Source organism: Mercenaria mercenaria, chromosome 13 (genome assembly GCF_021730395.1).
Source record: "Mercenaria mercenaria strain notata chromosome 13, MADL_Memer_1, whole genome shotgun sequence".
Lineage (NCBI taxonomy): Eukaryota > Metazoa > Mollusca > Bivalvia > Venerida > Veneridae > Mercenaria > Mercenaria mercenaria.
The window spans coordinates 36,160,508-36,187,251 of record NC_069373.1 but is presented as its reverse complement, the minus strand read 5'-3'; the positions used below and the strand labels follow the sequence as shown (position 1 = coordinate 36,187,251).

Here is a 26,744-nt window from a genome sequence, read left to right as displayed (position 1 = left end):
GAAATATCAAATAACCTTGCAACTTGTTCATAGTTTTAAAAGCCTAGTTTATACTAATTTATTTTGTGAAGCAAGTGCTACAACTTATATTTATCACTCTCAACACCTCATTCCTGATGGAATCTATTGCTATTAGGGTATGAGAGAAGAGAGGCCAGTTTCCCTTTTAATGCTGAGCACCAAGCAAGGGAGCTACTTGTACCATTTTTCACGTCTTTGGAATGGCATGGACAGGGATCAAACCCACGACCTCCCACACTCAAAAAAGATGCTCTACCACTAGGCTATCAAGTTTAAAAGTAACAAGAGCTGTCCGTAAGACAGCCAAGCTCGACTATTCGAAATATTGTCCCAGAAGCAGGAAAATATTACCCAAAAAGGTTAAATATCAAAAGAGTTTTAAGTTCAAAAGGGGGCATAATTTGACCAAAATGCATATCAGTTATGGGACTTGCTGCTATCAACTAGTTTTATAACCCCGAAGGCACATGTGAAGCTTCAATTCAATATCTGCATTAGTTTTAGAGATAGAAACTCGCATGTAAAACTTTAACCAGAATTTTCAAAGTCCAAAAGGGGCATAATTTGCCCAAAATACATGCCAGAGTTATGGGACTTGACCCAGTGAGGTTGGTAACTGATCTAGAAAAAGAAAAAATAAGTTTCAAATCTATATGCCTTTTAGTAATTGCTGTATGTACTTGCATGCAAAGCTTTAACCAGGATTTTCTAAGTCCAAAAAGGGGAATAATTTGCTCAAAATACATGTAAGAGTTATGGGACTTGATCCAGTGAGGTAAGTAATTGTTCTAGAAAAAGAAAAAATAAGTTTCAAATCTATATGCCTTTTAGTAATAGCTATATGTACTTGCACGCAAAACTTTAACCAGAATTTGCTAAGTCCAAAAGGGGGCATAATTTGGCAAAAATGAAAGTCAGAGTTATGGGACTTGCTGCTATCAACTAGTTTTATAACCCCGAAGACACATGTGAAGTTTCAAATCAATATCTGCATTAGTTTTGGAGATAATAACTTGCATGTAAAACTTTAACCAAAATTTTCTAAGTCTAAAAGGGGGCATAATTTGCCCAAAATACATGTCAGAGTTATGGGACTTGATCCAGTGAGGTTGGTAATTGATCTAGAAAAAGAAAAAATAAGTTTCATATCTATATGCCTTTTAGAAATAGCTGTATGTACTTGCACCCAAAACTTTAACCAGAATTTTCGAAGTCCAAAAGGGGGCATAATTTGGCCAAAATGAAGGTCAGAGTTATGGGACTTGCTGCTATCAACTAGTTTTATAACCCCGAAGACACATGTGAAGTTTCAAATCAATATCTGCATTAGTTTTGGAGATAGTAACTTGCATGTAAAACTTTAACCAAAATTTTCTAAGTCCAAAAGGGGGCATAATTTGGCCAAAATGAAGGTCAGAGTTATGGGACTTGCTGCTATCAACTAGTTTTATAACCCCGAAGACACATGTGAAGTTTCAAATCAATATCTGCATTAGTTTTGGAGATAGTAACTTGCATGTAAAACTTTAACCAAAATTTTCTAAGTCTAAAAGGGGGCATAATTTGCCCAAAATACATGTCAGAGTTATGGGACTTGACCCAGTGAGGTTGGTAATTGATCTTGAAAAAAGAAAAAATAAGTTTCAAATCTATATGCCTTTTAGAAATAGCTGTATGTACTTGCACCCAAAACTTTAACCAGAATTTTCGAAGTCCAAAAGGGGGCATAATTTGGCCAAAATGAAGGTCAGAGTTATGGGACTTGCTGCTATCAACTAGTTTTATAACCCCGAAGACACATGTGAGGTTTCAAATCAATATCTGCATAAGTTTTGGAGATAGTAACTTTGTTTTACATGCAAGTTACTAAGTCCAAAAGGGGGCATAATTTGGCCAAAATGAAGGTCAGAGTTATGGGACTTGCTGCTATCAACTAGTTTTATAACCCCGAAGACACATGTGAAGTTTCAAATCAATATCTGCATTAGTTTTGGAGATAGTAACTTGCATGTAAAACTTTAACCAAAATTTTCTAAGTCCAAAAGGGGGCATAATTTGCTCAAAATACATGTCAGAGTTATGGGACTTGACCCAGAGAGGTTGGTAATTGACCTAGAAAAAGAAAAAATAAGTTTCAAAGCTATATGCCTTTAATTGATGGCTGTATGTACTTGCATGCAAAAACTTAACCAAGGTGTGACGCCGACACCGACGCCAGGATGAGTAGAATAGCTAGACTATTAGTCGAGCTAAAAATATTAGTAAGACAAACAGCAGACTCTGACATTTATCTGATTTATTTGTGATAGATCAAGCAAGCAATAACATATATTATAGTATATTCATCATCAACATACTGTTATTTTCTGAATGAATACTTACTTATTTCTATTGGCTGTGGTGTACAAATCTGGACCCTTTCAAAATCTACACACTGAACTGTCAAAATATGTTTACCAGCTGCAAAAATTATGAACAAATCTTTAGCTGTCTCTGGCTCATTTCTATAGTAAACTTTTTATACATCCAACTTGACATATATTTTTTTCAATACATCGCATTTAAGCTGCTTACCCGTAATCTTGGTGAGCTACACTGATTTTGAAATAAAACATATATCAGTCAATAAAACAAGAGCAGTAACTTGCATGTAAAACTTTAACCAGAATTTTCTAAGTCCAAAAGGGGACATAATGTGCTCAAAATACATGTTAGAGTTATGGAACTTGACCCAGTGAGGTTGGTGATTGACCTAGAAAAAGAATAAATAAGTTTCAAAGCTATATGCCTTTAAATGATAGCTGTATGTACTTGCATGCAAAAACTTAACCAAGGAGTGACGCCGACGCCAGGGTGAGTAGAATAGCTAGACTATTCTTTGAATAGTCGAGCTAAAAAGAGAATAGCAGTTCTAAAGGTGGTCAATCTAATTTGTTTTTGACATTTTTTACTTAACATGAAAGTATTTGGAAAAGATGAGCATTTCTTCCAATTTCAATTAAAATTTCAAGTCTTATATTTCTATTTAATGTATTTCAGACTATTTTTACCTAAAGGCAAATTTTAAAATTGTGTGCAGTTATGGCATTCTTTTATTTTCAGTCTATTTTGCAACCAGAATAGGCAAAAGGAAGTAATAATTTTACAAACATGGATTTCTATTGAATTTCTGCTAAATGTATAATTTTTAGTGCAAACAATAACAAATATAAAACAACTGTCTTATGGTAATTTATCATTCCAAAGGCGAGGTCAAAAAACTTGGGGAAAGTTACATAAATGACAAGTCAACAATACATACAAGACACATAAAGGTTCTTTATTATGTGTTTATATAAGCATCTGTGCCGTAAACAACTAACTACTGTCATTTTATCAAATTTAGACATGCTACATTTAAAAAAAAACACTACTAATAAAACATACTTTGACATCTAAAATTTAGTAAATATAAAGAAAAGCCTGTTTATATGCAACATGTTTAACAGATGTTTTTCTACCTCTCTACAGTCTGAAAGAATATTTACCTGTATCAATAATAATTCCTGAGAATGTAGCCACAGAAGGCTCTGTTAGTGAGTCTGACTGTAGCATCACTTCTGTAATACCCCTCATCTTAACTCCTACAGTAAAACAGATTGGGTTTAGCATTAAATTTTGTGTGACAGTTTTGTCTAATTTTAAATGGCACTGTATAGGTCACAGACAATTCTCCAGCTTTCAATAAAGTAATGCACAGGTGCCCTTCTGGACCTTATTTCAAGTGTAAGCTGACACTTCTGCAGCATCAACAGGATTTGAACCAACAAAGTTGAGAGACAAGTGATTAGACACTGGCTACCTTAACCACTAGCCATGGAGGCCACAGCTTGACTTGTTGATAAAAATATGATACTGACATTTAAATAATATTGTAATGAACTCTGCAAGCAAGCTTTACTGGATGAGTTTCTGACACAAATAAATTAACACATCCATTGCAAGGTGAATGTTCTCAATGAAAATATGATAAAAATGGCTGAAACACATATAATAATACAACAAAGAATACATATATAAATTACATATAAAGTGTGTTACCTTGACTAGTAACAAGTTTCACCCGTGTTTTCACTCCTGGTAAAGATTTTATGCTGAAATCTGGTATTACCTCCCCTACTTTTACCATGACAACTGGAGGCACTAACCATGATAAAGAGCCTGGATGGAACTCTGAAGTTAAAAAATAAAATAAATATTATTACAGAATGTCTATAGTTAAGGTAGTTCTGCATGTTCGGATCAATTTTTTTTTCTACAATGCAGAATTTGATTAAACCCTCATTTTTAAAAAATTCAGAATATACCGGTACTTAGAAAATTCACCAAATAAAGAAGTTGTATGCTTGCTTCATTGCTAGACTGATTTAACAAACTTGGACCTTATACATGATTTCATAACGGGCGAAAATCACTATCTGATATCATTTTTGTGAATGGAAAATTTTCTTCAATGTAGATTTTAATACAACTTCTCACAGATGTAAATAAACGTATGGTGTACAGATCTGTGTTCTCATTTTTGAACTATTTACCCATGATTAAAGAGATCTGCACATGACAAGTTGATTTTAGGACATATTTGGAATTATTTAAAATGTTAATTGTTTTAATATTATATTTCATATTTAGAAAAATAGTAAAGTTGGCATTTCAATACTGAAAACTTTAATTGGACATCATACCCCTAACTTCACTCTTTAAAATGTAAAATGTGAAATATACAAACCTTTAGGTCTATCTCTCTCCAGTGACTTGAGAATAATACTTCTATCACCACTATCAGTTATAACATTTTTCAGTGAGTCCTCCGTCATGAGCAAACATTTCTTGTATGTGTTGAAACCCTGAAAAAATGGAGGAATTGAATTATTTGACAAATAACAGCTGAACATACATCGTGATTTGTATGTTTTTAACATTAATATTTAGAAAGTTTTTACAACTACAAGTGAAATTACAGTTAAAACAGATAATTCAGTGAAAAAAAATATCTACAGATTTACTTTTCGCCAGCTACTTTATCTAAATCCCTGTTGTTTAGCCAAAACATAAAGACAAGGCTATGACTGACAAAGAAAAATCATTGAAAAAAGTAGAGAATGTTTAGACAAGACATAATATAGTTAACTAGCTGACGTCACTTTCATGTCTCAAAAAAGAACCAGCTAAAGAACACACACATCCAATAGCATGCATCTCTCTTAGTATTCAGGGTAACAAAATGAATGATCTAATTATTCATATATCTATATTTATACCTATTGCTTTTTCATTTTAAACAATACAAAGAAAATTCTTTAAGTTATTCATTTGTATTTTAGAAGCACTGGCACAGGATGTATTTTAAATTATATGGCGTGTAGGGGGTGGAGGTTAAATGGGATGGAGCTGAACTGACTGGAACCACCTTCATTTTTTCCCAAAATTGTTTTAACAAAAAAAAAAACAAGAGCTGTTAGTTGACAGCGCGCTCGACTATTCTCAGTGCTTGATAGTATAATATAAGCAATGAGTAAAACTTTAACATTACAATAAGCATATTCTAAGTCGAAAAGGGGCCATAATTCAGCCAAAATGCTTGATAGAGTTGTCTGCTCCTGTTTACAGACTGGGGTCAGGATGGTAAACAAGTATGCAAAATATGAAAGCAATATCTCAATGGACTTCGAAAATATTTGGGGTGGTACGCAAACTTTAACATTACAATACGCATATTCTAAGTCGAAACGGGGCCATAATGCAGTCAAAATGCTTGATAGAGTTGCCTCCTCCTTTTTACAAACTGGGGTCATAATGGTAAACAAGTATGCAAAATATGAAAGCAATATCTCAATGGACTTTGAAAATATTTGGGGTGGTACCCAAACTTTAACATTTGAGTGACGTTCACGCTAACGCTCACGCTCACGCCGATGCCGGGCGAGTAGGATAGCTCCCCTATTCTTCGAATAGTCGAGCTAAAAAATGAAACAAACAAAAAAAACAACAAAAAAACCAAAGAATATTTTAATTTCACAAAAACAAAAAAACATTAAGAACATCTTAAAGCTCTCTTTAATAAGCTTTTTGATCTTTATTTATGATTTTATGATACAGGTCAAGTGGTAGATGGTGCCAAAATATATGCTCAAAGTGGAGGGGGCATGGGTGTGTTTGTGTGTTGGGGGGGTGGGGGGGGCGGAGGGGTGCACCCTGCTCTTTTGTTTATGTGAAGAGTGCCATTTTTACCCATCATCAGTCATCTTAGTTAAGATCGCATCACATTAATACTGAATGTTATTGAAAATCAGACAAAATATGCGTCTTACCAAGGCAACAATATCATCAGCATAATGATCCATATCGTTTTCCTTCAACAACTGTCTAATTCTTTCGTCTGCTCCATACAGACGTATGCCCTGAAAACATATACACTTCCCACCATGGTTGTCTAGCAACAGCATACGCCAGTAACGTGATCTAGCTGTGAAGTCTGTGAACGTTTGTGGAACACCTGCATTGACATATTACAATCAACCACTATCAGGTATTTCAAACATTTTAAATACGTTTTCCAATACATACAACGTATTGTATTAGTAAATTAATGGCTATCACTTAATATACATCAATAAACTGCATGATTTTGACACAGGGCAAGTAGAAAAGATGTTTTGAAAATGAAAACAAACCTAAAATGGTAAATGTCTCTGTATTTCTGTACAGAAACATACATTTTGGCATTGAAATAAACACTTGAAACAGTCTTTTACGACTTTAATTTTTTTAAATATTTCTTTTACTAATGTTTCAGGTAAGTATTTTATATAAAGCAGTCAGTGTAACTCTCTGTATTCTGTTATTTCTCACCAAAACTAGCTTGTTCTAAACAAGTACGGTAACTGATAACTTGCCTCCAATGAAACTGAAGTCAGTCTAGGGAAGATGCATACAACACTGGGAGACTTAAAACTCTTTTAAATACTTCCAGATAAAGAAGACAAACCTGGCTTTGACAATGATGTGCTTCCTGTTTTTATACATGTACATGGAACCACAGTTGACCATGGCCCTCTGAAATTAAATAACATCTGTTATAATTTGAGTCGATATTTCTCTGGTTGTTAGAAAAGTGTATTCATCTATTCAGAAGGAATGAAAGCAACAAAATCAGCAAAAATGCAGTCTCTAAGATCCAACCAAAGTATTTCATCAATAAAATACAGACACAGGCCTGCTTTCATCAGTATGGGTCATAATCTACAAAGAAGAACTATTATCATTAAATCAGAAGCTTTGACAGCAGAAACAAAGAGTAATATATGTATATCATATAGAAAAGAATAAAAGTAACAGATGGGTACTTACTCTAAAGTTTTACCTTTCTGTAGTTCAAAAGCTCTCACCATTTGAGGACTATCCCTATAACAGATATATTTTACGAAACTGTTATATATTACTACTACAAAGTAGATAAAAAAACAAACTACTCCTTAATAACTTAATTTTTTCAAGTTCTACAAGTAGTATTTTCATAATAAAGTGAATTATATAAGTTTAATTTAAATTTTAATTTAGCAAATTCGTGATTACAAACACTGCTTTGAAGAAGTTTTGCATGTTTTTTAAATGGCTTCAGTCATGGAATAACATCATTTAACTGAAATAATGCCTAGATCTGGCATATAGAAATGTAATTCATGTCAAAAACAATGACAACAAACAATAAAGCACACAATCATATCTTTTTTTATTACTAAAACTTTCTGAGTATATCTTGAAGTTCAAAAAATAAATATCAGGGTTTAATAAAATTGAGCATTGTAGAAAAAAAACAACAGATTTTAACATGTAGAACTTCTTTAATATGCAAACATCTTATTAATCAAACTCATAAATGAGCCGTGCCATGAGAAAACCAACATAGTGGCTTTGCGACCAGCATAGATCCAGACCAGCCTGCGCATCTGCGCAGGCTGGTCAGGATCCATGCTGTTCGCTAGAAGTTTCTCTAATTGCAATAGACTTTGAAAGCGAACAGCATGGATCCTGACCAGACTGCATGGATGCGCAGGCTGGTCTGGATCCATGCTGTCGCAAAGCCACTATGTTGATTTTCTCATGGCGCGGCTCAAATACTGAAATGATGAATTATCAATTTAGATATGAACACAGAGATAACACAAAATATTTATAGTCTCTAAATTTAATTGCAAAGCAGTGTCAATGACATGATTTTGTAGGAAATACTTCTTATAAAAACTAGAAATATGACAGTAGTGGTTCTTCTACCAGTAAGTACTAATACAGACATGACAGAAAGGGAAAATACCTACATCAAACTGTAAAAAATGTAACAAAGAAACAAAGAAAATGGAAAGAAAAAAAGAAAGAGGTGGAAGAGAGATTCTGTTGTGTTAAAATGGTCCATCTATACAGATTTTTCTTTTTTTTCTAATAAACTTTTATCTTTCTCTTTTAACAAAATAAATCAGCATTTTTTTTTCTTATCTGTGCACACAGATTTAATTTTCATAACTTAAAATCTAAATTATTAAATGATTTTGAAATGTATATATTTTTTTTAAATGTTACTCCCTTCTGTAAAAGTGGATCTTTATAAGACAACAGCTTACATACACATGAAAAAACAGAAGAAAACAGAGTGAAAATATACAAACAGACCATCCATATATAGTAATTCCAGTGATTATATGTTGGTATTTGAGATCGAGTACGGTCCATGCATGGTGAACCTCTGCCGCTATCCAGCAGCTGCATAAGTCATCTAGTGAGGGAGGGAAAAACAACTAGGTTATACAACAAAACAACATGCAAACTGGATATTAGAAAACAGAAAATAGATCTAAAATGTTTTACAGCAAACAATATACCTGATATTGATTTGTTACTCGAGCCAAAATTGTTAACCCTTCCCCTGCTAAATTTTTATAATGAACTTACCAATCTTTCAATTTGGATAGTACCATTAACTGTTAACAGGGTCGCTTACAAAATGATACTGACTGAATAGCAAACAGTGCAGATCTTGATCAGACTGCATGAATGTGCAAGCTGATCATGATCTACACTGTTTACAAAGGCAGAATCTATCGTGTCTTGCATGCTAAGGGTAAAAGTTCTCACAAAAAAAATTTTCATTTTTGCAAATCAACATCATGAATTCTAAAGATGTCAACAATCATGTGGATTTTGATACTTCTGTAGTCCAAGCTGGCCTTTTAAGGTAGTAATAATGTCAAAATATATTAAAGTAGCAGTATATAGCCTATATGAATACAGTTCTACTACTCTGCCAACCCATCTTTTATAAAAGTAAGCAAATGCTGGATATTTGGTACTGGTTCACTGTAAAACATTTACCATTGGAAATAAAATAACATCTAAAGGACTTGTTAAAAAGTGAGAACAATGAACATGGTCATACATATAAGGCATCAAAATTTAGAAAATAAGCTTTTAAAACATTCAACTTAAAAAGCAAAATACTGAAAAACTAAATCAATCTTTGATATAAATTTTCACCAGAAACCCCATGCTATAAAATCTTTTAATTTCTTGGGAAAACAGTTTGTGGTTTCAGCAAAATTAACTGTTACTTTGAGACATGAAGCCATGGGTCTTAAATTCTTAACATAAAATTAATAGAGAAAAAACTTATTTACTGGATTTTATTTCATGGACTGACCAAAACCATGGAATCCATGAAAATAAGTATCCTACAAATATCAATGATTTAACAGTATTTTACTGGATTGTAATGGTCCCAAAATAAAACGTTCCATGCTAATATTTAAACCTGATGTAAAATTTTATGCCAATTTATGCTCCTCTATCATATTTACCCAAAAGTTGCAAAACGCAATTTAGGTAATACACTTTCTATGTATAATAAACAAATCTAACATTTCAGAGCAAGTCAACTGAAACAAAAACTCAAGTAGGATTCATGCTAAAAAAGAGAAAACAATATGTAACATACAAAACAAAACAACAACTTACCATTCAGAATATTTGTATTGGGAGCATTTGGGGTACAACTGTTGCAGTATTCAGGCGTGTTCCTCGTCCACGACTTGTCATTCGGTAACAGAGGATAATCTAAACCAGACATTTTCAAAGTGTTGTTTACATTTCACTTTTGTCAAATATAGGTGTAATTTAAACATCTGAAGTTAAAGCAAGTGGGGCATGAAAAGGATCTACTTTATTGAACTCACTTGTTGAAAAGATATTAACTCACAATAATTGATTAACGGTTCAGTGACTTAAAGGTGGTCAATCACATTTAATCAACATTTAATGACATTTTTTACTTTTTGTATATTCTGGTAGAGAATTATTTAAGGAACAAAAAGACCGATTACATAGAGTTAGATTCCTATTTGAAATGTATATTTTATTATTTTTATAAAATTTTGTAATTACTCCCCTTTAATATGAAAGTATATAAAAAGCTTGGTATTTCTTTTTATTTCGATACAATGTCTAGTTTTACATTTGCATTTGATAGACATATCAACTATTGGACAATCTGAACCAAAATGCAAGTTTTAAAGCTGTGTGTAGCTTCTGAATTCATTTATTTCCAATCTATCTTGGTTGCGCAACCAAGACAGGCAAAGGGAGGTAATAATAATTTTTTAAATTTGCGTTTGTAATAAATTCCATCTAAATACATAATTTTTAATGCAAATATTTTACAAATATATTACAATATGTCTAATATTTATACATTTCCTTAGGCAAAGTATGTTTATCAAATTTATACTTATGATAAAATAACTCTATCTTGGTTGGGCAACCAGGATAGGAAAATGAAATTTTAAAAATACCTCCAGTGAAAATCTAATTTGTATTAAGTGTTAAGTGAACATAAATGAGTGTAAATGATCAGATGCTAAAGTTTCGAACAAATCCTTTACATGGCCAAAATCTGATTATCCACCTTTAATGTAGTTTTAGATACTAATCAGAGGAAAAAAACTGAAAAAAAAAACAAAAAAAAACAATATGAAACTGAAAGTGTAACTGATGTATAAAATCTAAAAAAAAGATAGTTGTTTTGATTTGTTTGTTTGTTTTGGGTTTAACGCCGTTTTTCAACAGTATTTCAGTCATGTAACGGCGGGCAGTTAACCTAACCAGTGTTCCTGGATTCTGTACCAGTACAAACCTGTTCTCCGCAAGTAACTGCCAACTTCCCCACATGAATCAGAGGTGGAGGACTAATGATATCAGACACAATGTTGTTTATCAAATTGTCACGGAGAACATACGCCCCGTCCGAGGATCGAACTCGCGACCCCGAGATCCGTAGACCAACGCTCTTACCTATTGAGCTAAGCGGGCGGACTAGTTGTTTTGAAGACCTGTCATTCTTTGATATATCTATGATAATGTGTTCATAAAATTATTTATAACTACTTGAGAAATAGTTTTCTTTATAAATATTCAGCATATATATTTTGATATATGTTTCATATATTTGCATGAAAATCATATTAGGAATAAATTTCAATTTGCATGCCAGTATGAGAAACAAAAACAAAATGCTTGGCCTAATAACTTTAACAAGAGCACCGCTTTGCGGATGCTGATGCTCATCTGATTTTTTTTTTTGTATAATAGAAAAATTGTCCTACCCATGATTTTTAAGTACAAAAAGAGCCATAATTCTTGCAAAAAGCAGGATGGAGTTACGTTTCTTGATGTACACCATCAGCTTATGATGGTGAACAAGTGTTGAAAGTTTCAAAGCAATAGCTTGAATAGTTTAGGAGAAAAGCTGACCTAAACATAAAACTTAACCAATAAATCTGATATTTTCTAAGTCCAAAAGGGGTCATAAGTCTTGCAAAAAGCAGGACAGAGTTATGTTTCTTGCTGTACATGGCCAGCTTATGATGTTGAACAAGTGTTGCAAGTTTTAAAGTAATAGCTTTGATAGTTTATGAGAAAAGCTGACTTAAACATATTACTCAACCAAGAAAACTGATTTTCTAAGTCCAAAAGGGGCAATAATTCTTGAAAAACGCAGGATGGAGTTGTGTTTCTTGATGTACAGGGTCAGCTTATGATGGTGAACAAGTGTTGCAAGTTTCAAAGCAATAGCTTTGATAGTTTAAGAGAAAAAGTTGACCTAAACATAAAACTTAACCAAGAAACTGATTTTCTAAGTCCAAAAGGGGTCATAAATCTTGCAAAAAGCAGGATGGAGTTATGTTTCTTGCTGTACAGGGTCAGCTTATGATGGTAAACAAGTGTTGCAAGTTTTAAAGTAATAGCTTTGATAATTTAGGAGAAAAGCTTACCTAAACATAAAACTTAAGCAAGAAACTGAAAAGTCCAAAAGGGGCAATAATTCTTGCAAAAAGCAGGATGGAGTTATGTTTCTTAATGTACAGGGTCAGCTTATGATGGTGAACAAGTGTTGCAAGTTTCAAAGCAATAGCTTTGATAGTTTATAAGAAAATTTGACCTAAACATGAAACTTAACCAAGAAATCTGATATTTTCTAAGTACAAAAGGGACCATAAATCTTCCAAAAGCAGGATGGAGTTATGTTTCTTGCTGTACAGGGTCAGCTTATGATAGTGAACAAGTTTTACAAGTTTCAAAGCAATAGCTTGGATAGTTTAGGAGAAAAGCTGACCTAAACATAAAACTTAACCAGGCAACGCCAACACAGACGCTGACGCCGATCAAGTGATGACAATAACTCATCATTTTTTTTCCAAAAATCAGATCAGTGTTGACTTGAAAATCACTATTACCATTTAATTAGTTGTTCAAAATTAACTATCAAAATATAACTGTGCATGCTTCCAATTACAGTATCCTGCAAAGCATGTGGCATGCAAATAACTATTTTGCATATTTAAGTGTTTTTGGCAATGCCACAAATTTCTGTCTCATGTAAAAGGTTGTTGCTACTGGTACTAATAGCAGGCTATATCTATTATATATAATAAGAATTGGATTTAATAATTACTTTTCAATTAATATTGTATAGTCTTTCTTACTCAAACCTTTATTGGCTTCATTACCATAAGCATACCTTTCATTCCTTGTAATGAAGTGGCCCTTGATAAAATCTTCAGAAATCTTGGGGTCTGTGTAGCACCTGACTTTCTGTAATCTTGATTAAATGAAAATCAGTCTTATTGTTGCAACATATGCTATCATTGATCAAAACTGTAAATCTATCAATATAACATAAAAGAACAGTTCAGTAGAAATGATGTCAGTCACCCATCCCAAAGGTCATACAATAAAACACTGCTTGCTCAAACACCATGGGTTACTCGAGCAATTTATGGAATATTCCACTGTTTATGATTGGATTGCTTGAAAGCCTGGATAATTTGGGCATTTGGCTCATCACTTTGCAACTTTGAGAAAGTGTTGTTACACTATGTATCACGCATCTGTCAATTAAAAGTCAACCCTATTTGGCCCAGTTCAGAAGGAAAATTAAAATGAAAATTTCTATCCTAAAATTAAGTTTACCATCTGACAGAAACGTTAAAGCTCTACAATTACTGAAAATCTTGTCAAAATCAGTAAGAATTAGGTGTATTTAGAATGACTCTAAGTATGGTTTAAAAATAAAAATGTCCACAGGATTCTGCTTCGGGTGTGTGTGCGTGTGTGTGCAAGCTGCTGTCCTGTGAGGGGCTCCACAGGTTTCTCAAATAAATGTGCTGCATATAGATCTGAAAAGCAGCCATTTAACATAGAGTGGTAAGTGTTTCATCCATAGTCATAATTTAAGTTATACCTATGAAATTTAATTAGCAATTCAGTGTTGTTTTCCCAATTAACACAGTTACCAGAGAGACTGTTAGCATGTCAATAGTTACATTGACATTACCAGTAAATAAACTCATTTAATTGCTGAAATATAAATGAAACCACTGTAGGCAACTAACAAAAAGTTGTTAAGATTTTTTCTACTTTCTCGATGCAAAGAGTTTCATTCTTTCTTGACCTTTAAACAGAACATATCCCAGTTTTACATAAAACTCAATGAAAAAGTGATGACCTGAAGTTTATTTTGATGTACTGAATAGCAAAGGTGTGTAAAACATTGCCAAAAAACTGCGATTTAGTGTCAAGATTATCCTGTCAACCAGTACTGATGATCAGTTATGAAACTAGTTTCAGTAAAACATCAAGAAGAGCTGTCACAGGAGACAGCGCGCTCAACTATTTCGATGCTGAATAGTGAAACTGGGCACATCTGAGGAAGATGAAGCTGTCATTGGAGTGTTTATTGACTCAACTGTGAATGACGACATTGGACAATAGTTTAAGACCGAGTCGTATGTGTTTAGTAGTAACAAAGATAGCACGAAAGTGTATAAAAACCATAAACTAACATAAAAGGGACATTATTCATTGAATATTTCTGAAAGGATGATGTACACTGACGCTGGGGAGAGTAGGATAGCTCTCCATATTCTTCATATAGTCAAGTTAAAAATCATTTCACTTACCTTCAAACATTTTTTCAAAGTTTTCTACAACAGGTTTTGGCACATGTGATTTAAGTAGACTTTCTGCAGACTGAAAGAAACATAAATCATATTTTTCTTTACAAATGATGACATTTTAATGATTTTAAGGGTGAATTAGTTCTCAAAATTATTATTTTTTCTTCATTTCAGCATAAAAATAGATTCCTGCAAAGTTTAAAATGCATGAACAAATTGCTGCAATAATACAGAAATGCAGTTTTACCACCAACTGTACCAATACAGCCTCAGATATTTTTTTCCGATCATTCAAACATGTATTCTAAAGTTGAAAAATCTATTCTTATGTCCTGCTACATAACCAGCAGTTACAAATGTACTGTGAAATTGTTAATGTTCATGGCCAACATTAAAATATAAAGAATTGAAAATCATTATTTAAATAACTACTCGTACATACCTCCGATTTACTATTTCGAACATCTGTTTTTGCACCATATTTTAACAATGTCTCCACAACAGGAATCCTGTAAATATCAATAACTCAACATCTCCGTACCAGTTAAAAAGAACATGACCTTTATCTACATTAAATGCAGAGAAAACTTATATTTGCACTAGATATAAAGAATCTAATCAGTATATAAAGAACACATCTATACACAGTCAAATATTGTTACCTCGATATTCAAGGGACTGCAAAATTTGCATTGACGTATCCGAAGTTCGATGTAATGATATCGTCTAACTAGGACTACATTTTGGATCTGTGTAGGACGTCTATATCGTCATTACTTCCCATGCTTCTTTTAGAGGGTTTCAAAAAAGGAAAGAAATTATTAAAATGTAAATACGGTCTTAATTTTTTGACAAATAAAACATCTTAATTCAATAGTACATACAAACAACTTATTATTTTTTTCCATGAACAGCATGTTCGGTAGAGTTGCTAGATATACCCTAGGGTTGGTTACCTGGTCCTTCCCTAAACAAGTCTGAATGCAGCGGTATTGATCCTGGATGAGTAGTCATTTTGAATGTGTTTCAATAGCGAAAATTTGCCACTTAGATATGCATATTGTTACATAATCAAACAAGAGTGCCAGAATGTCACAATATACGCCCGTCACAGCAAATTTCTTTACACTAGCACCTGTATTTGCAAATGGAATTTTAATTTTGTGGTAGTAATTATTGTAATTCTTTTGTTTTTCTAAATCCACACAAAAACTCCTTACCAGTCAATTATAAAAAAGTTACAATATAAGTTATTTATAGTAACAACTAAGGGAAGTTAATCTTAAAAAAAAAAATTCCCCCCAAATAATTGTAAGTCCACACAAAAATCATTACCAGGTAGAGACAGGTCAAAATACACCTCAGAATTGGATGTAACATGCATGTTGTACTACAGAAAAGTGGTCTGGATTTTTCCCTACGACTAGTAATGAAAAAGTTACAATACAAGCTATTTATAGTAACAACAAAGGGAAGTAATTCTAAAGAAGGGACCTGTGCATGACACTTCGTCTCATGAAGATGTACAATTGTGCCAAGTTACATCAAAATCCCTCCATGCATGAAGAAGAAATGTTTCCGACAAAGTCATTCTTGCATCTGACTTTTGGCCTCTAAGTGTGACCTTGACTTTAGACCTAGGGACCTGGTTCTTGCGCATCGTGGTGGTGAACATTTGTGCCAAGTTATATCAAAATCCATCCATGCATGAAGAAGAAATGCTCCGGACAAAGTTTTCATTCTTGTATCCTTTGACCTCTAAGTGTGACCTTGACCTCAGATCTAGGGACCTGGTTCTTGCGCATGACACTCCGTCTCATGATGGTGAACAATTGTGCCAAGTTAAACCAAAATCCCTCCATGCATGAAGAAGATATGCTCCGGACAAAGTCATTCTTAAATTTGACCTTTGATCTCTGTGATCTTGACCTAAAACCTAGGGACCTGGTTCTTGTGCATGACACTCCGTCTCATGATGGTGAACAACTGTGCCAAGTTTCATCAAAATCCCTCCATGCATGAAGAAGATATGCTCCGGACAAAGTCATTCTTGAATTTGACCTTTGACCTCAAAGTGTGAACTTAGACATAGGGACCTGGTTCTTGTGCATGACACTCCCTCTCATGATGGTGAACAACTGTGCCAAGTTTCATCAAAATCCCTCCACGCATAAAGAAAATATGCTCCGGACAAAGTCTGTGGACCCCGCCCGCCCGATTGCCAGGGGCATTCCCATAAAACGTCCCATTTTTCAAACGGGTGTATAAAATAAGAATTAATTCTTATATTGGAAAACACCTTCTTCCGTTTGCACGCTGCTTTAGACTAATTATTGAGAATTAAAAGCAAACTTGCTAACATTTAAATTGGACTAAAGACTAAATAACAAACAAACACACAAACTAACCTGATTATAATTAATACATGCCGGACAACAATAGGTTGATTTTCACACCTTACAAATAATAGGCATTTTTTGAGAAGCTGTGATATCAATGAAACCAGGTGTAAAAACAGTAAAGACAAGTTGACGGGACTGAAAAATCCCATCGAGCTAAACAAAATACCGTGCTAATAATATCGAGGTAATGATAAATAATACCATTAAAATATATAGAGACAAGTCGGGAACAACCAAACCTCATCGTGCTAACCGATATCGAGGTAACGATATTCAACTGTATCTCTATTCTAGGAATAAAGAACACAGCCATATTTCTTTGCACTAGACAAAAGAATACAATTCTGCCATTACACTAGTCTAGATATAAGAAACACAACTATTTTCTAGTCTAGATATAAAGAACACAACCTTATCTCAATACTAGGTATAAAGAACACAACCATATCTGAAGAAGACAACGTATCTCCATTCTAGGTATAAAGAACACAACCATATCTGAAGAAGACAACGTATCTCCATTCTAGGTATAAAGAACACAACCTTATCTACAGAAGACAACATATCTCCATTCTAGGTAAAAAGAACAAAACCTTATCTCTATTCTAGGTATACATGTAAGGAACCCAAGCTTACCTCTACACTAGATATAAAGAGCAGGACTAGGTAAAAAGAGCACAAACTTACACTTTTCTACAAAAATTCTGTTATAACAGACCATTTGGGAAATTAACTTGGTTTATTACAGTAACCTTGATCTGTGTACCAGGGATCATCCTAGGTCAAAATTTTAGGGAGAAGTAACTCTTCTCCGCAGAAATTAGGGAAAAATCGAGGAATTTAAGGAGAAGAATCGGCATAGTATTCAGTTTCCATCCTATAATTATATATTTCCACTTTCTGTGGGTCTTGCTATAACTTATAAACAGTAATTATTTAAGGAAATTGATTATTGCATTATTATTTTCATGAATGTATAAATAAATAAAGTATCAACTTACCTATGAAAAAGTCGCCTTAAAATTTTTATCCGAAATTTACACGTCCGAAACTCGTAAGTGTATCAGGTGCACGATCGAAACGCCGTGAAAATTTTCATTCATGTTTCGATTCTCGTGCTTTAATAATGCCCAATTCTTGCATCAAATTGTTCAGATTTCTACATTTAATTGATATATTTATTAATCTTTTCGGAAATAATACCAAACTCGTAGATATTGGCGATCTTTTTGCAATAATTTTGTACGGCAGTTCAGACGTCCGCAGAATCGTATTTTTTTTATCCACAGCACCCGGGCAAATAATTTATAGAAGTTGGCCGTATTTGAAATATTTTCTGACGTAAGTTTTAATAAAATCAATAAATAATATACTGCTGGTGCATAAGATCATGCACTATTAAGTTTATTGGCTTTTTACACGCCGATTGAAAATTTTCAAAATGGCAGCGGCTAACAACATTATTGATTAACACTGTGGGATATTAACGATACGATTGGCTGCAGTCTGACAGGCAAGTAGGCGGAGTTGACTATGGATTTATCAGTAATTTAATCTAGAATATGCATCAAGTTTTACAACTTTAAGTAAACAGATTACAACACTCAGAACAAGAGGGTCATGATGACCCTGGATCACTCACCTGAGTAATATGAGCTACATGTTTCAAATGCCAAACTGATGATTTTTAGAAATTTTTTGGAAGATTTTCCGATGTACAATCAAGTAACCCCTGGGGCAGGGCCAATTTTACCTCGAGGGTCATGATTTGAACAAAGTTTGTAGAAGTCTATTAGGCAATGTTACATACCAAATATCTAAGATTTAGGCCTTCTGGTTTATTTTTAGCAAATTTATGAAGATTTCCCTTTGTACAATCAAGTAACCCCTGGGGCGGGGTCAATTTGACCCTGGGAGTCAAGATTTGAATAAATTTTGTAGAGGTTCACTAGGCAATGCTACATGTCAAATATCTAAGCTCTAGGCCTTCTGGTTTATTTTTAAAAAATTTTGAAGATTTTTCTATGTACAATCAAGTAACCCCATGAGGCGGGGTCAATTTGACCCCGGGGGTCATGATTTGAACAAATTTTGTAGAAGTCTACTGGGCAATGCTACATGTGAAATATCTAAGATCTAGACCTTCTGGTTTATTTTATAAAAACTTTTTGAAGATTTTCCTATGTAAAATCAAGTGACCCCTCAGGCGGGGTCAATGTTGACCCCGGGGGGTCATGATTTGAACAAATTTTGTAGAGATCCACTAGGCAATGCTACATGTGAAATATCTAAGCTCTAGGCCTTCTGGTTTATTTTTAGAAAATTTTTGAAGATTTTCCTATGTAAAATCAAGTGACCCCTCGGGCGGGGTAAATTTTGGCCCCGGGGGGTCATGATTTGAATAAATTTTGTAGAAGTCTACTAGGCAATGCTACATGTCAAATATCTTAAGATCTAGGCCTTCTGGTTTATTTTTAGAAATTTTTTGAAGATTTTCCTATGTAAAATCAATTGACCCCTGGGGCAGGGTCAATTTTGACCCCAGGGTCACAATTTGAACAAATTTTGTAGAGGTTCACTAGGCAATGCTACACGTGAAATATCTAAGCTCTAGGCCTTCTTGTTTATTTTTAGAAATTTTTTGAAGATTTTCCTATGTAAAATCAAGTGACCCCTGGGGGGTGTCAATTTTGACCCCGGGGGTCATGATTTGAATAAATTTTGTAGAGGTCCACTAGGCAATGCTACATGTGAAATATCTAAGCTCTAGGCCTTCTGGTTTATTTCTAGAAATTTTTTGAAGATTTTCCTATGTAAAATCAAGTGACCTTTGGGGCGGGTCAGTTTTGACCCTGGGGTCACGATTTGAACAATTTTAGTAGAGGTCCACTAGGCAATGCTACATGTCAAATATCTAAGCTCTAGGGCTTCTGGTTTTTGAGAAGAAGATTTTTTAAGATTTTCTTATGTAAAATCAAGTGACCCCTGGGGCGGGGTCAATTTTGACCCTGGGTCATGATTTGAACAAACTTGGTAGAGGTCCACTAGGCAATACTTCACACCAAATATCTAAGCTCTAGGGCTTCTGGTTTTTGAGAAGAAGATTTTTAAGTTTTTCCTTTCGGTTGCCATGGCAACCAGAGTTCTGCATGGAATTCAATTCTTTGAATAATTTTTGTAGAGCTTCACCCAATGAAGTTTGGATGAAATTGGCCTAGCGGTTTATCAGGAGATGTCGTTTAAAGTAAAAGTTTACGGACGGACAACGGACGACGGACGATTGTTGCCAGGCGTTGAGTGATCAGAATAGCTCACCCTGAGCCTTTGGCTCTGGTGAGCTAAAAACTCGACGATTCGGATTTCGCCTGGAGGTGGTAATTAGGCGAAGTGGCCGACTTTACAGCGACGATATCGCTCAAATCGCCTTGTAGGATGATCCCTGTGTACTATATCTTAACCAACACCATTTTGTAATTTTGTCACTGAAGTCTATATCTATATCATGAAGAGTATGCCTAAAGAATAAGGCCTTCAATCTTCAAAGATAGTATTTGGTTAACCTTTGGGAAAATTCAAGGGTTAAAGGATTATCAAGATAACAGAATACACACATCCCTTGTATTTATACAATTTATACAAATAGGAAATGCCTCTAGAGGTACATTTTAGTACATGTTCAGACAGATAGTACCGGTAACATCTTAAAAATTCTATTTAGATAGCGCTTCTACATGTTTTACATAACACATAAGAGCTTGTATGAACAAATACTGCACAGAACTCACTGAATCTTACATTTCAATAATAATTTTGACATCTTTAAAATTTAGAAAAAGACAGCATTAGTCTTGAGACGAGACCCTTCATGTGAGACTTCAAAAACTATACCTTATATCCACACTTGCTTTAAACGACACATACAGGTAGACATACCACAGTAGAGTTATCAAACTATTGAGCCATACCTTACAAATCTGACAGCTTCCATTAAAGCGGTGGTGTCCTTTTCTGGGTCAAGGGCATTGGGGTCATACCCATAATCCAACATCATTTCAACAACATCCTTGTAGCCCCTAATTGATGCCTCAATCATAGCCAGTGTGTTAGAACGTGTTGACTTTCTCTTAGATTCCTCAAGATTGTGATCATGATCCAGTAGAACTGACACTGCATCTATTGTTTGCAAAACATGTATGAAATGTATGTACATGTATCTGATTTAATTTCTTGTTTGTAGGGATTTTAAGGTTATTTTTTCTGTTGCTATTAAGGAATAACTGACATTATCCTTGATAAATATCTTTAGAGTTTACTGATGGCTATAAACAACTAGACAGTTGTATTCAAAAGCATTAGCCCTTTATTCACTCTAAACTGTATGTCTTTGCTCTAATACTAGACACATGACGCAATGATCCTATATAATAATCAGTCTATTTGACCTTTGATCTTTGAGTATGACTTTGACCTTGAACCTGAAAGCCTCAAAGTTGCAGTTTTTCATAAAGACTTTTTTGACACATAAGATAATAATCCTTCAAGGGTTTAAATGACATTCTGTAAATTAATACACTCAAAATCGGTTATACGTCGCCAGAATAATTCATTCGGGCTATGCCCTCATGAAATTATTCCGTGGCTGTATAACCTCTTTCCATGTATTAATAATGTTAAAACATGGGTTTTCTTTACACTATTTCTTAATTAAGTGGACATGAAATTTTACCTTTGATCTCATAATACAACCTTGATCTTTAAGAACTGTACTGAGTTCTTGATATTGCTTACATAGCCTTGTTTCATTATATGACACCAAATTGTGCCAAGTTATGAAAAGATTCTTTAAGGCAGCAAAAAGATATGAAGCAGCAATGAAACTCTGCTGTATAACATTTGATTTTACAGTGTGACATGGCTTAAAATTATGCTCTGCTCATAGTCCCACTGTATGAGCCATTCAAATATTGTCCATTAGGTTAAAAAGCTTAATCAGACATAAGACATTGCCTATTTCACCTCTGACCTCACCATATGTCCTTAATCTTGAGCCAGTAAGGCTGAATTTTTTGTGTTCTGAAAACTGTCAACAACCCATAACAGACAAAAAGAATAAATTGTAAAAATATGCATCTACCGAAAACAACTTAAATGTGAAATATTGTTAAATCACCTGTTTTATAGAACATGGCAGCTATATCCAGGGGAGTCTTTCCATCTTTATCATACAAGGTATGGTCGGCATCCTTCTGTAAAAAACATTTCACATAATTTTCATGCAGTATCAACAACACTGGACAAACAAAGTTACAAAACAATCATCATAATCCAAGATCTGGACAGAGATATTATCATGAATAAGGGTATGACCCACCTTTAGTAATTTTTTTAATGTATGAATAGTTGGACTATATGTAATTTTAAAACAGCTACAATCCCCATTATAGTTTGTCTACTCTGGAGGGTTCAGTTGAATCTTCCTTAGTAGCCACCTTATCAAGCAGCTTCTTGCCTTAAGCAGCCAACCAGCAAAATTTCCCAAACTGACTTTTTCTTTAAAGTTCAACTTGTTTCAGGCAGTCAACTGCAATAAGCAGCCCGTTTGTGTTTCTCCTTTAGCTGGCTACTTGTTACAGATTTGATTTACAGAATTTCTACAGGTGTTACATCATTCTGATATACAACATTTAAATATATCTTTACATGCAGGTGTGTATCATATGTTTTAGACACTTAAGTCATTTGTTCTCCACCTCTGATTCATGAGGGCAAGTTGTAAAATAAAGAACTTGCAGACAATACTGGTAAGGTAACAATGAACACTGGTTAAATGTAAAGCCCACTGTATATATCAGAAAGGTAATATAAAATACAAAGTATATACTCACCTGTAAGAGTTTGAGCATAATATGAACCCTACTTTCAGAGACTGTCTGGCAGGCTATGTGTAAGGGAGAGTTTCCATCACTATTCTGTATGTTTACCTGCAAAACATAGGAAGAAGTTAATACATTTTAAAGACATTTCACTTAAAAAGACCTGTTCAAAGCACAAGTGTCCTTTTTTATCCTTTTTGTAAAATTTTTTAAGACTTCTGCGCCCTTTTTCCATTCACATGTACATGTGAGCAGATATATGATTGAGAGCTTTCTTTAAAATTTATATGTAGCAAATAAAAAATCAATGGTCAGTTTTAACTGAAAGGTAGAATCATCTTTACCGTTGCCCTGTTATTAAGAAGAATGTCTACCAGATCAACTTTCCCACCAAACACAGCCATGTGCAGAGCAGTGTTTCTGTAATATAGAATTAAAGCTAGGCTTTATGTGTAAACATAGCCATATATGCCAGCGTTTCTGTAATATAATAATTAATGCTAAAACTAACATGTAAACGTGTGCACACAACCATATTATGTAGGACAGTAATTTCTGTAATATATAACCAATGCTAGGCTATGTGTGTAAATAAAACGATGTGTAGAGCACTGTTTCTGTAACATATAATTAAAGAGCTTTTAATTCTGTATGTTGATATAAAGCCTTTTATACAGTAGTTTTGTTTGTGTATATAAGATAGTATAAATGCTCATTCTACATTGCAACATTTTTTCCAGAAGATAATGAAAACATGACTTTGTTCAATGACAGCTACTTACCCTTTAACATCCTGGCAGTTCACATCTGCACAATGAAAAATCAAGTCTTCTACAATGTCTTTATTACCTATAAAATATCAATGACACATGGTATAATGATAAATATGAATTGATCATGTGCTTCATATTTAAATATGGATACAATTTAGTGAATATTAATGTGGCATTATGCGCATCGTACTTCACAGTGTTTTAAAAATTTTGGTAACTGTTTTATAAAAGCAATTTTCTGTTGCTGTGCATTTAAATGTGTTAAATTAATAATAATGTTGCATAAGTATTTGAAGTTGGTGCTTTAGAAATTAAGAAATTGGACAAATAAAATAATAACTCTTTTCTTCAATCTTCTATGCGGTGATCTCCCTTACCTATAGGTAGAGATTTCTGAAGTTGAAGGGAAGCAACTCCTGCTTGCAGTTTGACTTTTCTTAAAAAGACTGCCCCAGTCAAAATAAGTAAAGTCATATTTGGAAACTTAATATTTCGTACTGGTAACATGAAGAGGTTGGTATATTGGGTTAAAAGCTCCACCTTTTTTACATGCATCTATTTCAGCTGGATTTTTACTTGAAAAAGGCACATAAGAGGGGTCTCAAAAATCTGATGGTTTCAACTACTGAACTTGGATCATGGCAGTTGAATCCATTTTATCAACCAGCTGGCGTATGGAGAATACTGGTTCTAACAAGGTACTTTTTTTTCAATAAAGGTCCCAAAGATCTTTTTCACCTTTTAAGCTAGGGAGATATCTATGCTTTTGTTAATGACAACACAATAAGTACAACATAACTAACATGTATGCTTGAAGGTATCATGTTAAAAAAGACAAAACATTTTTAAAATGTCTGGTTAGTTTATTTCAAATATATCTCATACTGGTAAGGGATGACAGAAAATCTGAAAGAATTAGGGAATATCTTGCCGACTTCACAAAAACTAGTTTGACACGAACCACTCAAAATTCTTTTAGTTTATTGTATACTATTCCTCACAAATTAAATCATACAAAACGAACTGAGAAAATATAAACATACCATTAAGGACAGCTATAATTAGTGGTGTGTATCCGGTGCTATCTTCATGACAATCGACATTTATGTGTGACAACTTGAGACGTATTCTTCCACCGGGCGTTGTTTGATCCTCCACAACACCAAGCTTCTTCACTGAACTCCGGCCTTTCTCTGGGGATAGGTACTTCTGAAATAATGATTACTGGTAATGTGAGTATGGTGTAGTTAAGCATCACATTGAAAATGTTTATTCAGGAAGAAATTAGTTTAGAGTATTTGTTATCAGCACATCTTTAATAAATAAACATTAAAAGTAATAGATAACAAGAGGGCCATGATGGCCCTATATCGCTCACCTGAGTTTAGCTGGGCCCACTACATGATGCTACATACCAAAGACATTAAATTTTATCATATACTAGTTACTGTTTGTAGATGACCAGTTAAACACATTTAACTTAATAATAACAACAATTTTTGTGTATCTCACTTTTAATGTTTTTGTGATGGCTTGTCATTATGTTTCTATAAAATGAAGGTTCTAAACCATTGTTGAATGTTAGTATTTTACTTAATATTTGCATTGTTTTACAAAAGTTGTATTATGTATTTAATTGTATGTTCCAAGACAGCATGACAAGTTTTTATGACAATAATAATATTTCTAAGGTAGTTCTGCACATTCGGATTGACCAACAAATTTTTCATAATGGTGTCTACAGGAAAATCTTAACTTTCATAACATTTTCACGAATAGAAATTTTTCTACAATGTAGATTTTAATGAAACTTCTGTTATAAAAATATGATCTATAATGTGGTGAAATAAAATGTATAGGTCCATGTGCTTATTTTTGAGATATATGACCATGATTAAAGTGAACCGCACATTCATGTTAATTTTAATTTTGAATTATTAAATGTTTCAGATGTTTTAATATCATATTTCAACTTTAGAAAGATAGTAACAGTGCCATTGAAATAAATTTAGTCACAGAATGCTATTAATTCATAAATGATCCAGGCTTTATTCTACATTTTAGTTGTTATGCTATAACTTCCAGTTTATCAAATGTGCAGAACTACCGTAAACAAGTGCAGCAGCCAAGAAATTTTTTAACAGAAGCAGACTGATTAAAATCTATATTTTTTTCCATACACCTATTCATTCTTATTGCAGCTGGGTTGTCTGTTACTAATATGAACATTTGAGCAATAATATAAAGTCAGTGTCTTAATATGATAAAAGCAACTAACAACAAAAACATTTTTAAAACTATTAAACATAACTAACAACAAAACATGAAAGGGGACAACAGAAAATTTGATATATACATGATTCTAAATTATTATTAATGAAGTGTACTCAAAAAAGATTTATAAATCATTGCCATAACCAGAACTGAAAAAAACACCGAGGCAGAATTTTTTCTGGAATGAGTGTTGCATATATTGGCATAGGTACAAACTACGACTGTACAAGTCATTAATTAATTTGAACATTTTTTCTTCACTATAAAAAGCATAATGGAGTTGTGACATATATTAAGGCATGGTTACAGGGGCCAATCCTAAGAAAAAATTTGGAATTCTACAAGTCAAAATGGTGCATTTTAAGTTATTTCAGATAAAAAAAATCTGAACAAAACACACATACAACTTGCCTGCAATAAATTGGAGTACAAGTTGAGATCTGGGGTGGTCCTCCTTGAAAATTTTTGACACTATACAATACAAAGCTGTGCATTTTAAGCGATTTAGACAAAAATCTGAGCACATCAGAGTAAAATGTACACACTACTCGCCAGCATAATTGGAGTACATGTCGAGAGTTGGGTGAGAAATTTAGAAATTATACAAGACAAAGCTGTGCATTTTAAGCCATCTTAAAAAAAATATGAGCAAATAAGGTTAAAAAGTATGCACTATTCGACTGCATAATTTGAATACAGGTAAAAATGGGTTTTCGAGATCCTCCCCAGGAAACTTTCAAATTATAAAAGACAAAATGGTGCATTTTAATTTAACACATCTTTGACCAAAAAAATCCGACAGAATCGGGTTGAAATGTACACATTACCCACGCAGAAATAGAGATAGGGGTTCGGGGTCCT

The 26,744-nt window shown here is 33.6% G+C and overlaps 1 protein-coding gene across 1 annotated transcript in view; it reads right to left on the bottom strand.

Annotated features, from left to right (window-relative positions):
* Positions 1 to 26,744, bottom strand: part of LOC123528831 (uncharacterized) — a 50,508-nt gene that overhangs the window by 5,636 nt on the left and 18,128 nt on the right. The window contains exons 2-19 of the mRNA XM_053520821.1: positions 24,653 to 24,818; positions 23,619 to 23,685; positions 23,181 to 23,256; positions 22,702 to 22,944; positions 22,134 to 22,275; positions 20,929 to 21,136; positions 15,004 to 15,070; positions 14,565 to 14,634; positions 13,124 to 13,204; positions 10,066 to 10,164; positions 8,728 to 8,830; positions 7,411 to 7,464; positions 7,049 to 7,116; positions 6,372 to 6,556; positions 4,790 to 4,907; positions 4,102 to 4,233; positions 3,549 to 3,644; positions 2,404 to 2,481 (exon numbers count right to left, since the gene is read on the bottom strand). Of these exons, the coding sequence (XP_053376796.1) occupies positions 2,404 to 2,481; positions 3,549 to 3,644; positions 4,102 to 4,233; positions 4,790 to 4,907; positions 6,372 to 6,556; positions 7,049 to 7,116; positions 7,411 to 7,464; positions 8,728 to 8,830; positions 10,066 to 10,164; positions 13,124 to 13,204; positions 14,565 to 14,634; positions 15,004 to 15,070; positions 20,929 to 21,136; positions 22,134 to 22,275; positions 22,702 to 22,944; positions 23,181 to 23,256; positions 23,619 to 23,685; positions 24,653 to 24,818 (2,053 nt within the window). The remainder of the gene's footprint in view (positions 1 to 2,403; positions 2,482 to 3,548; positions 3,645 to 4,101; positions 4,234 to 4,789; positions 4,908 to 6,371; positions 6,557 to 7,048; positions 7,117 to 7,410; positions 7,465 to 8,727; positions 8,831 to 10,065; positions 10,165 to 13,123; positions 13,205 to 14,564; positions 14,635 to 15,003; positions 15,071 to 20,928; positions 21,137 to 22,133; positions 22,276 to 22,701; positions 22,945 to 23,180; positions 23,257 to 23,618; positions 23,686 to 24,652; positions 24,819 to 26,744) is intronic.